The following is a 13,017-nucleotide window of genomic DNA, read 5'->3' as shown; positions in this document are numbered from 1 at the left end:
TTGAGTAGTTGTGTGAGTATGTAGATAGTGGATACGCTCTCCCCGACATCGATTGTCATGAGCCATGCTTCTGCAAGGGGGATGGCCACACCATCTGCAAGGGTGGTTGTGCAAGGAGGGTGATCACCAGTGGTGTATGGATGGTATGGTGATGTTTACCCTCACTTTCCTTTCTTGACCTTCTTTGGTGCCGCCACCATTTTGATAGTCTATAGTAAGTTGTAAAAATAAATTTGACATTCAAATTTTGAAACGCCAGCACTTGTGTCTGTGTCTTTATTAGTAAAGTTACGTTATGGCTAAGGTATGGTTTAAGTTTATAAAGTGGTGGGCATGAAGATACCCGATGGTGAGTTTATGGGTTAAGTGTGGGCTTTGCCTTAATCTGGTGACCCTTGTGCACAGCAAACCTTGCACCTATTAATAGATACATGGCTATCCGCGTGTAACCATTTGAGTGCCAAGAACTCTGTGTAAGATGTACAAAGTATCTGCTAAATGTCAGCGTCACTCACATTTATTATATAAATTCAAATAAAAAAAGATTATATTTCCTATGTAAGGTAACATTACCGGTCATTATGATGAATAACAATGTCTGCTTGGCAATTTTCAATCCTATTTTGACAAATTCACTTGCCACTCAAAGGATTAAATGTCCATTTATCAAATGTCCTGAAAATGTAATGTTCCTTATGCTGATATGCTCAACAATATTGTAATGCTATTAAGGATATTTATCATTGTTTTATTAAACTGCTGTCCTGGCAAAGCATAAAATCAGTATTTAACTGAAAATAAAAGTACAGGTTGAGTATCCCGTATCCGAATATCCGTTATCCGAATTATTCCGAAAACCAGACATTCCAGAAAGTTTTTTTTTGCTAAAAACTCACTGGGGACATTTGTAACAGCATCACTGGGGACATGATATGTAACTGGCACTATATATGTGCAAGACAATGATTGCTTGGCATTCAAATTCAGTGCTGAGATAGTACACACATTTTGTTTCACGATTTGAAACCTTGTTTTTTGAACAAATAAAATATATTTGTGTGTATTTTATGTGGTAATAAAATATATTTGTGTGTATATTATGTGTTTATACAGCATAAATGCAAGATACTTCAAAATACATCATTGAAATATTAAAATATTCCGAAATACGGAACAATCCGTTATCCAAAATTCTCCTGGTCCCGAGCATTTTGGATAAGGGATACTCAACCTGTATAACATGGCCAGACTCAGCGGTGTCACTGCGCATACATAGCTTTATGCCAGGTATACACTTGGCGATGCTGGTGGGAATGGAGAGACAGGGGGTTAATGAGATCCTCCCTCTTCTTTACTGAACAGAACAGACAAGTGAGGTTATTGAATGTTCACACTAGACGGGCCCTTCTGAGCGATATCTGTGTGTGGGGCTTTAGAAACACAGAAACCGAGAATTTTATGGCAGATAAGGATTACAGTATCTGTCCTAACTATTCTTACCTCAAAACCTATTTGATCCCTACTTCCTGCAATGTGTTTAGGCCCATACACACTAAACAATATTGGTTACAATATCGTTCAGAAAGGGCTTGCTGAACGATATTGTGAATAATATCGTCTAGTGTGTACTCTGTGCATCGTTATCAAAGCTGGAACGAGCTGAAGCTGTAGCCAGTCGAGGTGGTAGGAGCATAGGATGGCGAGGAGGTGCTGAGATTCGGAAACGCACTGGAAAATTGGTCTTTTTATACACTGGATACTGTATGGAATACAATATTAATATTTAACAGAACAGATGGTCTGTAGTAACGGCTGTTTTAAACATTTAAATAACATAATGTATTCTACCGTACTCAATACAAAATTCGGTACTTGTGTATTATCACAAAGCCCATCGCATTGCATCGCATCACATACCACTAATTAAGGTATGCGTTGGCATGCGATGGGAGCCGATTTCAGACTTTCCCCGGGCTGAGTATACAATGCGCTGAATCTCACCTACCAAATGGTATTGGGGACTAGGGGATCAGATTTCATGAGGCAGAGCAATCTACCAACGAGAATATAAAACTACATACCAGGTGTGTGGAGCTGGAGCAGTAACCAGCTGCTGGAAGGCTGATATCTCTGGTTCCGGGCACAGTAGAGACGAGCTACTAGTGTCCATCAAAGGGAGAGAGTCCCAGCTTTTGGAATATAGAAAAACTGTAAGTCAGACAGAACCTGAAATATCTGATTGGGAAGAGCAATTAACAGGCTTGGATGGGGACCACTGCTTTGAAGTCAGATATTTCCAGGTTACCAAGGGCCGAAAATTCTTGTACCCATGAAAATAGGGGACCCTTAGACTCCTGGGGGGTTTCTGGGTACTCAGAAACCCCCCTGCATGCGCCACTGTTAGATGCTATTGTCAGCACTGTATTTTCATTTATTTTTTCTCTCACGCTCTGTATTTTGAATCTCTTTCTACAGGTCATTCTCTGAAGTGCTACACATGTGACTATGGACCCTGTCTTTTTCCCTCTGTAACATCTTGTGATTTATTTGAAGTATGCCTGACACAGACAATAACTGTAGGTGGGTATCACAAGTTCCCACCATCTATATATAGGACATTGTTTGCTTTATGTCATGGGGAATCTACCTAAAGCCTGCACAAAGTCCATGCCCCCTCCTCTCCAGGTGTCAGCATACAGCAGTTCATGTGAGGGCTAGTGGGCTCTAGAACTACTTCACATGCACCGGTCTCCAGGGAAACGGCACATTGTGCCATTGTTCTGGTGATTTTGCAGCGCTGCTACTCTAGTAAGTCATGAAAATATGTGCAGCATGGGGCCTCCCTGGGTCTGAGTATTCTGCACCCAATATAGATATACCGCTTGTGGTAAAGAAGCTTGAGCTTCCTAATAACAATGAGTCCACTGTTACCCCTAGTATAGTGATAGCCTGCTAGGTTTAGGGTCCATGGTGCCTTTTGTACCGGAATGCCCAAAATAATTTCAGTGTCTTCACAGTGGTTGGCTACTGTGAAACTAATGTTGCCATAGTGCAACTGATCTAGGAGACAACATAGACATTCTGTTCCACTATCGGCAGAGAGGAAATTATTTTCAATGTACTCAGTATGGGGGTTTGATGAATCTGGGGGTGAAGGTTTGTGTAGGTGCTGGAGGAAAGTATGGTCAGGTGTCACAGGAGAGAGAAGATAAAGGAGATGGATGGTGTAGGTGCTGGAAGAAAGATAGTGTGAGGTGTCAAAGGAGAGGAGACAATTGGTGTAGGTGCTGGAGGAAAGGAAGTGTGTGGTGCTACAGAAGAGAGGATATGAAGGAGACCGTTGGTGTAGGTTCTAGAGTAAAGGTAGTGTGAGGTGTTACAGAAGATGGGATATGAAAGAGGCAGTTGGTGTAGGTGCTGGAGGAAAGGTAGTGTGAGGTGCTACAGAAGAAGAGATGTGAGGAGACAGTTGGTGTAGGTTCTGGAGGAAAGGTAGTATGAGATGTTACAGAAGATGGGATATGAAGGAGACAGTTGGTGTAGGTGCTGGACTAAAGGTAGTGTAAGGTGCATCCGAAGAGATGACGTGAAGGAGGTGGTTGGTGTAGGTGCTAAAGGGAAGGTAGGGTGAGGTGCTTTAGAAAATGGAAAAAGAAGATGGTTGGTATAGGTGCTGGAGGAAAGGTATGTGAGGTGCTACATAAGAGAGGATGTGAATTAGACAGTTTGTGTAGGTGTTGGAGGAAATATAGCCCCCCATACACACTCTATGAGAATTTAAAAGATATCACACAATAGGGCCCTTCTGAGCAATATCTTTTAAGAAAGCATCAAGTGTGTACACAATATTATTATCGATGCACCTTAATGACTACCCCTGTCTGCTGTACATGCAGGTCGTTCTTGGTTATATTGCCAATGACTTGCATGTTTAGCAAGTCCCATTGACATCACTGAATGATATTGTTTACCAATCATTCATTCAGTGTGTACACTCAATAAGTTTTAGCATCTGGTTAGTCTTTAGCACAGTTCACAGCACTTGTTCACATACTAATGTGCAATTCACTGTGTTACTTTTGTTGCAGACTCATTGCCAATAAGGAAAAAGTCATGTTCCTCTCCCAATAAGTGCTCTGAGAAAACGCAAACCACATATCTTGGCGTGACTGTTACAGAAACTCCGTCCTGCTGTCATACCGACGTCTGCAATTCAGCCGCCATGCCCTCCACAACTATTGTGACTGGCATTGCCATCCTGCTTTCATTGTGGGTGGCCAGACTCTTCTGACCCTACACAACATGTTAACCTACTTTCACAGATTTATAGCTCTATATCTAAATATCTCTAAGTGTATCCCTGCCGCGCACCTCTAGTGGAGGCAGCCATTTTGTGTTCTTCACCACATGTCAGGAAGTTACGTGGCCCATCAATGTCTTAGGAACTTTGTGCTCAGGGATGTTTGTGGATCTTAGGGAACTGATTGGATGAATCTTGGTTCAGCCTATAAAATGGCTGCCTGTGGTGTAAATGATGGGTATCAGTGCAGAATGGCATTGCCCTGAGTAACCCCGATCATCCAATCATATAAAATAAATATATATATATATATACAAATTAAGGGTTATAATCTCTGTTCTTTTGGAATATCTTGTTGTTAGGGATTATATTGTCCTGTTAAAAGAAATAAGGGCCATTATATATTTGTTGGAATTCTGACGCATTTATATTCTTATTGGAATAAAATGAATTTGATTATTTGTGGTAAAAAAAAAAATGAAACCTAGAGACTTAGCCGAGTTCCTTTCATTTTAAGAACACCGATATGAGGTATGACACAGTGGGCCTGATTCAGCCGCGATTTTGCAGGCCTGGCGATTATCGGACAACCATGCAAGTGCATGGTCCACGGCGCGCATGCCCGAGCCGTCCGTGTGAACAAAGCATCGCTGGCTGTTTGCAAGGTGAGTGAGAAGCACTGGGCGTTTGTGGTTGACACGCAGGTGTTTTCCCGCGAGTGCCCTGTAAGATGCAGGCATTGCACGGCTGTTAGGAGGGTGGGACGCTAACGTCAGCAGCGGACGCTTTCCCCCCACGGCCATCACAGTGCCGAGCATGTCTACACTTACTCAGTGGCAGAAAACATGGGAAAAAAACATTCACTGGTTAGTGGTGGCGAATGGTTTTCTCCGCTTTGTGCATGGCTGCAAATGTATTCACAGCTGTGCACAGGGGTGGGGAGCCACTCTGGCGGGGCGGCGTTTACCTGACCGCTGAGCGCCAAAGATTCGCAGCGCAGCGATCAGGACTGAATTAGGCCCAGTGTTGCTTCACAACTTAATTTGGGTATGGATCATTAGGTCGACAGCATGTTGGTCGACATGCAGAAAAGTCGACATGAGTCTATGTCAACATGGGTTAGGTTGACAGGGTCATTAGGTCGACATGGGGGTAGGTCGATAATCAAAAGGTCGACATGGGGTTTTTCAATTTTTTTTTGTCCCCAATGTCGACACTGAAATGTAGCACCGCGTCCCCTTGCATGACTCGCTGCGCTCGGCACACTATTTTATTCTCCTACCACGCCCTAGTGGATGGTAGGGCATGAAAAACCCCATGTCGACGTTTTGACTGTTGACCTAACCCATGTCAACCTAATGATCCTGTTAAAATAATGACCCTGTCAACCTAACCCCTGTCAACTTAGACGCATGTCGACCTTACTACATGTTGACTTATACTCATGTCGACCTATATGCATTTTGATCTAATGGTGTCGACCTAATGACTGTCAACCAAAATGCTGGTGAGCCAATGACCACATCCCCTTAATTTTGCATGAAGAGAGTAACACAGGGTAATGTGCAGAGATATTCAAAATGGTTGCCAAGTGGATCATGAAGGGGGAATTTGACAGGTACTTGGATGGATCACATCAGACTTGCCTACCCTCCCGGAATGGCGGGGAGGCACCCAAAAATTGGGTCTGCCCAGTGGCGGATCCACCAAGGGGCGACTAGGGGCAGTCGCCCCAGGGCCCCCACATATCAAGGGCCCCCACATGCCAGGTGGGTGGTGGGTGGGTGTCAGGCAGCAGCGTCCGGCAGCACAGGGCTGGCAGGGGGTCCCTGTGGTGGCTGGATAGTCAACAGCAGGGTCCCTGTGGCGGATGGGAACTAGTTCCCATCCGCTGCAGGGAGCCTGCCACTGCCCATCCGCCGCAGCGTGGGAAGCATTGCAGCAGAGCTGGGGGACAGAGGCCGTGTTCTCCCACTAGCCTGCCAGCCCCGCATCTCCCTGCTACCCTGCTCTCTTGTCACTTTGTCTCTGGGCGGGACCTAACCCACTCTCCCCACCTGATCACCAGGGCCGGATTTGCCACTAGGCCCGTGAGGCACGGTCCTAGGGGCGACCCATGTCAAGGGAGGCAGCCAGCATGGCCGTTTTTACAGGGGGGACGAGCTGTGCACAGAGCACCGCACAGCTCATCCCACAGCAGCAACATCCCGCCGGTGTACAGCATCTCAGTGGGCTGTGGTGCTGCTTGCTCCCGGACCAAGAGCTGCGCCGGATCCAGGGCTGCTGCAGACAGGAGAGGAGCTGGCGGCAGCCGGACTGACATGTCCAGAGAGCGGAAGCTGGACAAGTGATGCTCGCTGGCGGCACAACGGCTGCTGTACACGCACCCTGACAGGCTGAAGGAGGGAGCTGCAGTCCATAGTGCGCACAGGTGGACACTCGGGGAGTGGATGACAGCGGGAGTGTGTGTGCATGCAGGAGGAGGGTTGAGCCGCAACCCTCCTCCTGCATGCACACGCACTCCCGCTGTCATCCGCTCCCCGAGTGTCCACCTGTGCGCACTATGGACTGCAGCTCCCTCCTTCAGCCTGTCAGGGACGGGTGCGTGACCCGGCTCCAACTCTCACCGCTATTGCCGCTGCTTCTGCTGCTGCCGCCCGGGTGTCGAGACTCAGCCTCTCCCTGCCCGCCCGTGACTGCGGAGGAGGAGGATCGCGGTGTCCTGGCTGCCGGTGCCTGAACAAGAATAGAAGGTAACTCCGGGGAGCAGCCTTCTTGATCTCCCTCCCTCCACTCTGACCTATTTTAAAAGTCCCAAAGGGGTCCTCCCTCCGGCTCCAGCGGGCGGCCAAAAACTTGGTGCCTAGGGTCGGCCTGACCCCTAAATCCGGCCCTGCTGATCACCCCATGTCCCAGGCGCCATGAAGAGTCCGTACCCATGCAGCAGCTCCAACTCCGATGGCCAGTTAGAATAACTACATCGGTGAGAGGGGGGGGCACAATTTTGTTGTCCAGGGCCCCCACAGACCATAATCCGGCCCTGGGTCTGCCTCCTAGCCCCCTGACAGGGTGGGCAAATCTCCCGCTTGCTTCACAGAGCCCCCGCACCCCTATTCCCGCTCTGAGTCAAATGCCAAAATTTAGGGGTCCGCGGAGAGGAGGTAGTGTTAAAATGCTGTGAATAGCTCCATTTTGTGTCATTTAAGCCCTGCCCACTATCCGTGGACCAGCGAATAGCGGCATGGTGACATGAGCCTCACCTCCAGGCTTCTCCAGGTTAGGTACTATAACAGTAGGAAGGTATGTAAGTACCATACAATATCTAGGTAGGTAGTCAATAGGTCATTACCAAAAGTTCACAAACACAAGGTGGACAATGATAACCTGGTCGACACATAAAAAGGTTGACATACAGTAGGTAGATGAAGTAAATGGGCAGAGCTACTGCAACAGAGAGGGCAGAGCTACCCACAGCAGAGGGGGTGGAGCTACACGGGTCCAGGCCAGGGCTGCTGTGTTTGGGGGTGGCAATTGGATGTTTTCTGGGAGAGCCAGAAATACATACATGCCCTGGCATTTTCAGGAAGGGTCTGCGATGTCAGCTCCGGCCTCCATCATCCTGTCTCCATGACCGAGTTGTGGAAGGGTCAGGGGTACGAACACTTGCACAGACTGGAAAAGTCATTAGGTGGTTCATGAGCTGTGTATGATTCGCAGCTGTATGACAATCAGCAATATTTCTGCAAGCCATTTGTAGACTTACACGGGGCGGGATATTACTTATGTGATCGCAGAGTTCTTCAAAATTGCCCATCAGGGATCATGTCTGAATTAGGCCAATTTAAGGGGCATGAATCAGGAATGTTTTTTTTTTTTTTGCTGTGGTGCCTAATGTCTGGGCGTGCAGGTTGCAATACGGTATTCTGTTCTGAAAAGCACGTCCCTTGCAGCGAGGCCACACCCCATTTTGGAGCGTGTGCACCACATGCTTTGTTCTTGCAATATCTATAGGGTGTGCGGATGCCCTATATAGGGGATGGAGATGCCCCTGTATAGGGGGTGGGGAAGCCTTTTTATCTGTTCAAACATTTACTTATGGAATAATGATTATGATAATGCCAGAATCACACCCTGGCTTGTTCTAGACAGCCCCACGCAGGGCTAGAAATGTTTTTTTTCTCGGTTGTGCACACCCTAATGTACAGTGCTGTGCTGCACACGCCTATGGTGAAATAGACGAACCTGTCACTGTCTAGGTCATATTATCTGATACAATCTTGCTTTATGACAACAACTTCAACTAATTCCATTTATTTTAACATAAATGCAAGTCTCAACTTGAAAATAAGCAGGATTAAGTAGAACTGTGCTCTACCTGTCATGCTGGAATTATTCCCTGTCTCTATGCGATGTGTAAATGTAAGATTTAGCAAACCAAATGAAACAGTATATTTCCCAATGCTCAATAAGGGTGAGATGTACGAAGTGAAAAGTGATAAAATGGAGAGTGATAAACCACCATCCAATCAGCCCACAACTGCCATTTTTCAAACCCAGTCTGTAGCATGGCAGTTAGGGGCCAATTGGCTCCACGTTATCACATTTCATGCTTAGTAAATCTGGCCCTTAGTGAATATTTTCCGAGCGGGAAATCATGGCCAACTGGAGCATGGTCAACTGGAGGGGGTGCGTCCACACCCCAGTAATAAAATAAGTAACAGGGGCGCCAGTGTCTAAACCAGGGTACAGGTGCGATTGCACACTGGCTCAGGGAGAGTACAGGCTGCTGCTGCAGCTGTGTTTCTCCCCAGCTCAGCCTGGATCTTTGCTACAGGGGAGGGGGTATCAGGTGGCATCTCAATAAAACCCACATCCAGGTAAAGAGTACCCGACCCTGCTCTGTCTCAGCGCCACTGACTGCAACTGGTGACACCTGGTGCGCACTCATTACCCCCCTTACTATGTCCAAAATGGGGGCATCCCAAAGAAGGGAATCCTGACAGGAGTCAGGAAACTGTAATCACCCTCCACACAGGCTGAGACAAACTGCTTCACTTGTGATTCTGTGAGGAGACCTGGAAAACATTAACTGTTGGTAGCATTCGAGGACCGGAGTTGGCTACCCCTGGGGCCAAATGTAAAAGCCTCCAAGTCCGGCAGCTGTGTGGGAGCTCAGATTTTTTTTAAAAGGGGCAATCACTTTCAAGGCAAAACCATGCAGTGTGAGTGATTGCCCCTTTAAAAAAAAAACAGAATTCGTCCGGCATCCCGCACAGCTGCCAAATTTGGAGGCTATTACTGTACATCTTCTAAACATAAAAAATGTAGTTTTTATCCCAGGAGACCCATCATTTGCCAGCATTTTAATTGGCAAAATGAGATGGCCGGGGCCGGGGACAGCTGTACCCACAGCACCCCCCTATTGGCGGCCCTGGCTGCATAGGGTATTGAGGTTGGATGTACGAGGACACATCTGTAAAGTAGATATCTGATGAAAACTGGCACAAATTCAATGGTCATTGGTGGAAACGGCAAGATGAAGAGGCTGACTGGTCTGTAATTGTGAAATGGCCACTGTGTATAAAGTATATACCAGCTGTGTTTTTGCATTAAAGTCTTTACATTTTCACAAATGGTATTGTGTGTCATTGGAAGGAATTGGTCCACACCTTTAGATCTGTGAACTATAGCAGCAACAAACGTATGCACTATTCTTTAAATACATCATTAATATGAGCAATGCAAGAACAGGTGTTGTAGATCTAGGGTTATACTATGGTGATGAGAGAGGTATGGCCACAGTCCACATAGCGGAGGAGGGCTAAATACAGAATATGCAGCTTACACTATGGCAGTGGCGTAAGCTCGTCCATGTCGCCCAGAGGCAAAAATAAACGTTGGTGCCCCCATTGATAGATAGAAGTGAGGAAATGAGAGGGGAGAGTGTCAGGGATAAAGAGTGTCAAGTAATGAAAGAGAGGGGAGAGCGAGAGATTGTCAAGAGGGTGTCAGGGATAGAGAGAAGGGGGTGAGATCATTTAAGGGATAGAAGAGAGGGGGTACTAGAGAGAGAGCATTCAGGTACAAAGTGAGAGGGGGTTAGAGGGGAAGTCAGGCAGAGAGAGGGATGGGGTGACATAGGTGTCAGGTATAGAGAGAGGGGGTGTCAGGTATAGAGAAAGGGGGTGTCAGGTATAGAGAGAGGGGGTGTCAGGCAGGAAAAGAGAGCTTGGTGGGCACTGGGCACAAGCCTGGTGCTGCAGCAGCCTGGATGCAGGCACTCAGGACTAGAGTGGGAGGTGGGCAGCTGCACGGACCCGCACAGGGCCCCATGGTGCTGATCCCTTCTGGACCATGCACACAAAGCAGGGGCCGCCTGGTGTGAGGTGATGGTGAAGGATGAGGGGATGACAGGTACCTTCTCCTTCTAGCACCATGTCCTCGGGCTCGCTGAGCTGCTGCTTCCTGGGCTTCTCCCGATGGTGCTGGCTGTGCAGGCTTCAATTTGGGCTGCATGCCCAGATGAGCGGGTGCGTAGAGTGGCCTCTGGGCGAGTCTGCGAGTCTCCCACCTGAGTCGGGCGGCCCGACTCACATTGAGTACAGTGGCAGCAATCCAGCTGGCAAGGATTGGTGGGCGGGGGTGCCGCGCCGCCGCTGCCTACTCTCAGGGTACCTCTACAGCTGAGCGGAACATGGGGGGCGGAGCAGATGACTCCATTGCCTCCGGGAGTTCCGCCACTGTACTATGGGCACGATTCAGAGCTGCTCGCTGGGCTGTGAGAGTTGGGAGCCCACCAAAAGGATGCCCCGCACTACTCCTGCTCCTGTGCACACAGGGAAATATCAATCGAAGGATTTTTCCCCTACTCGCATCGCTGAGTGAGCCAGGACTCACTCGGCACTGCGAAGGACGTGGGGAGAAGGAGGCCGCTGTTGACATCAGCGGCCCTCCCTTTTGACGTCAGGTCAATGCCTGAGTTTTCTGGAGAACACCCAGAAAATGCAGACGGCTTGCCCCCAACTGGCTGCCCGCTGTCAATTAAACAGCAAGCAGTTTGCGAGCACAGGTGTTCGGAGCCTGTGCTCCCACAGAGGGCACGCGCACACGCACTGAGGACCGTGGAAATGTGTGGTCCTCCGATTATCACTCGGACTGCGAATTCGCAGCCCACCAAACAGATCCGAATCGGGCCCTATATGTAGATATTAACAAAACACAATACAAGTACTTATGAAGCAGTTGGTAGCTAAGAAGTAAGTCGCAACATTTGCAACATCAGACCTGATACAGCCACGAATTCACACATCCGAGTAAAATCCCGCCTTACAAATCAATGTGCACGCTGTGTTAATGGACGTATACGGCTACACAGCCATAGCTGAGCGATTTGGTCCGAACCCCATCGTAACAGGCTCACATCTAATGATTTTTTACTCTGGACACAACTTATCGCAGGCAGCGTGCAGCCACAGACGTACTCTGGGGCTGAGATGGAATAAGGCATACCCGGGCTGGAGCTGACGTCACACACACTCCCCTAATATGCTCAAGCACACCTAGCGGTTCACTGGACACTCACAGAATTCTTCCTGGCACACCTGCGTATTTCTTAGCAATCCCACCAGAAGGCCGGGTTCGACCCCCAGACGCCTACTTCCTGTCATTCACCTTGTGTACTGCCAGTGATCAGAAAAAGTATCCGGCTTTCTTCGCAGGGCGTCCTCACACATGTGTACTGTGACCCGTACAAATGCACAGTGTATCGGTAATCAGCCACTGTGCAAAATTGCACAGGTCCCAACTGGGCCAGTATGCAGGACTGGGGAGGCAACAGCGATGAAGCCAGTGACTGCAGATCTTTCAGGACCACAGACAGCATCAGTCGGCCATCATCAGGTTGATTCTGGATTAAACTGTGGTGGCTACAGCCAGAGATGTGACGAGCAGTCATCTGATTGCTCAATATCACTAAGGGGGTAACCAATCCTGGCTGAAATTTTCAGCAGCCAAAAAAAAACCTTTTCACAGGGTTTTTGGGGGGCAAATTCAATTCACTTATTCAAACCCAGTGCTGATTTGTTGACTGGGTGAAAAATCCAGCACTGGCGCAAACCACATGTATCATCAAAATTGACACAAATTATTTTGGCAAATTCGCCGGCATTTTCACCCCCCAAAAAAGTGAAACTGCATCGGCGAAAATGGACTAAAATTTTTGACCTGGATTGAATACCCCCCTGAATACAGTAGGCGCACACCAGACAAGAAAGTCCTGATGTCATCTTCACAAACGATCTCTTCTTGGACACTTGCATCATGATGTCCCCTTGACTGTCATAGTCCTGCTTTTATTTACTGTTTATCCATGTCCGCCACTAGTGGCCACTATGCAGATGTACATGGGAGCTGCATTCTGCATTATAGCCACTAGTGGACACTATGCAGATGTACATGGGAGCTGCATTCTGCATTATTGCCACTAGTGGCCACTATGCAGATGTACATGGGAGCTGCATTCTGCATTATTGCCACTAGTGGCCACTATGCAGATGTACATGGGAGCTGCATTCTGCATTATTGCCACTAGTGGCCACTTTTAAAATTGATAACCTTCATGGAGAGAATTTTTGTATCTTTAGTTTAAACAGATATGAATAAAGTTGGTTTATTGTGCCCTATTTCCTGTTTTGTGGACTCTTCACACCAGGAATCCC

At 47.8% G+C, this 13,017-nt stretch overlaps 1 protein-coding gene across 1 annotated transcript; it reads left to right on the top strand.

Annotated features, from left to right (window-relative positions):
• The first annotated feature begins 295 nt into the window (after positions 1 to 295).
• LOC146036965 (uncharacterized) lies at positions 296 to 4,713 on the top strand. The gene is made up of 4 exons (XM_083160793.1): positions 296 to 304; positions 406 to 473; positions 2,405 to 2,580; positions 4,089 to 4,713. The coding sequence occupies exons 1-4, from the start codon at positions 296 to 298 to the stop codon at positions 4,289 to 4,291; spliced, it is 456 nt and encodes a 151-aa protein (XP_083016919.1). The 3' UTR covers positions 4,292 to 4,713.
• The last annotated feature ends 8,304 nt before the right edge of the window (positions 4,714 to 13,017 follow it).

Source organism: Crinia signifera, chromosome 9 (genome assembly GCF_055691185.1).
Source record: "Crinia signifera chromosome 9, ASM5569118v1, whole genome shotgun sequence".
Taxonomy (NCBI): Eukaryota; Metazoa; Chordata; class Amphibia; order Anura; family Myobatrachidae; genus Crinia; species Crinia signifera.
Note: the sequence above shows the minus strand (reverse complement) of the source record. Positions and strands in the feature narration are given on the sequence as shown.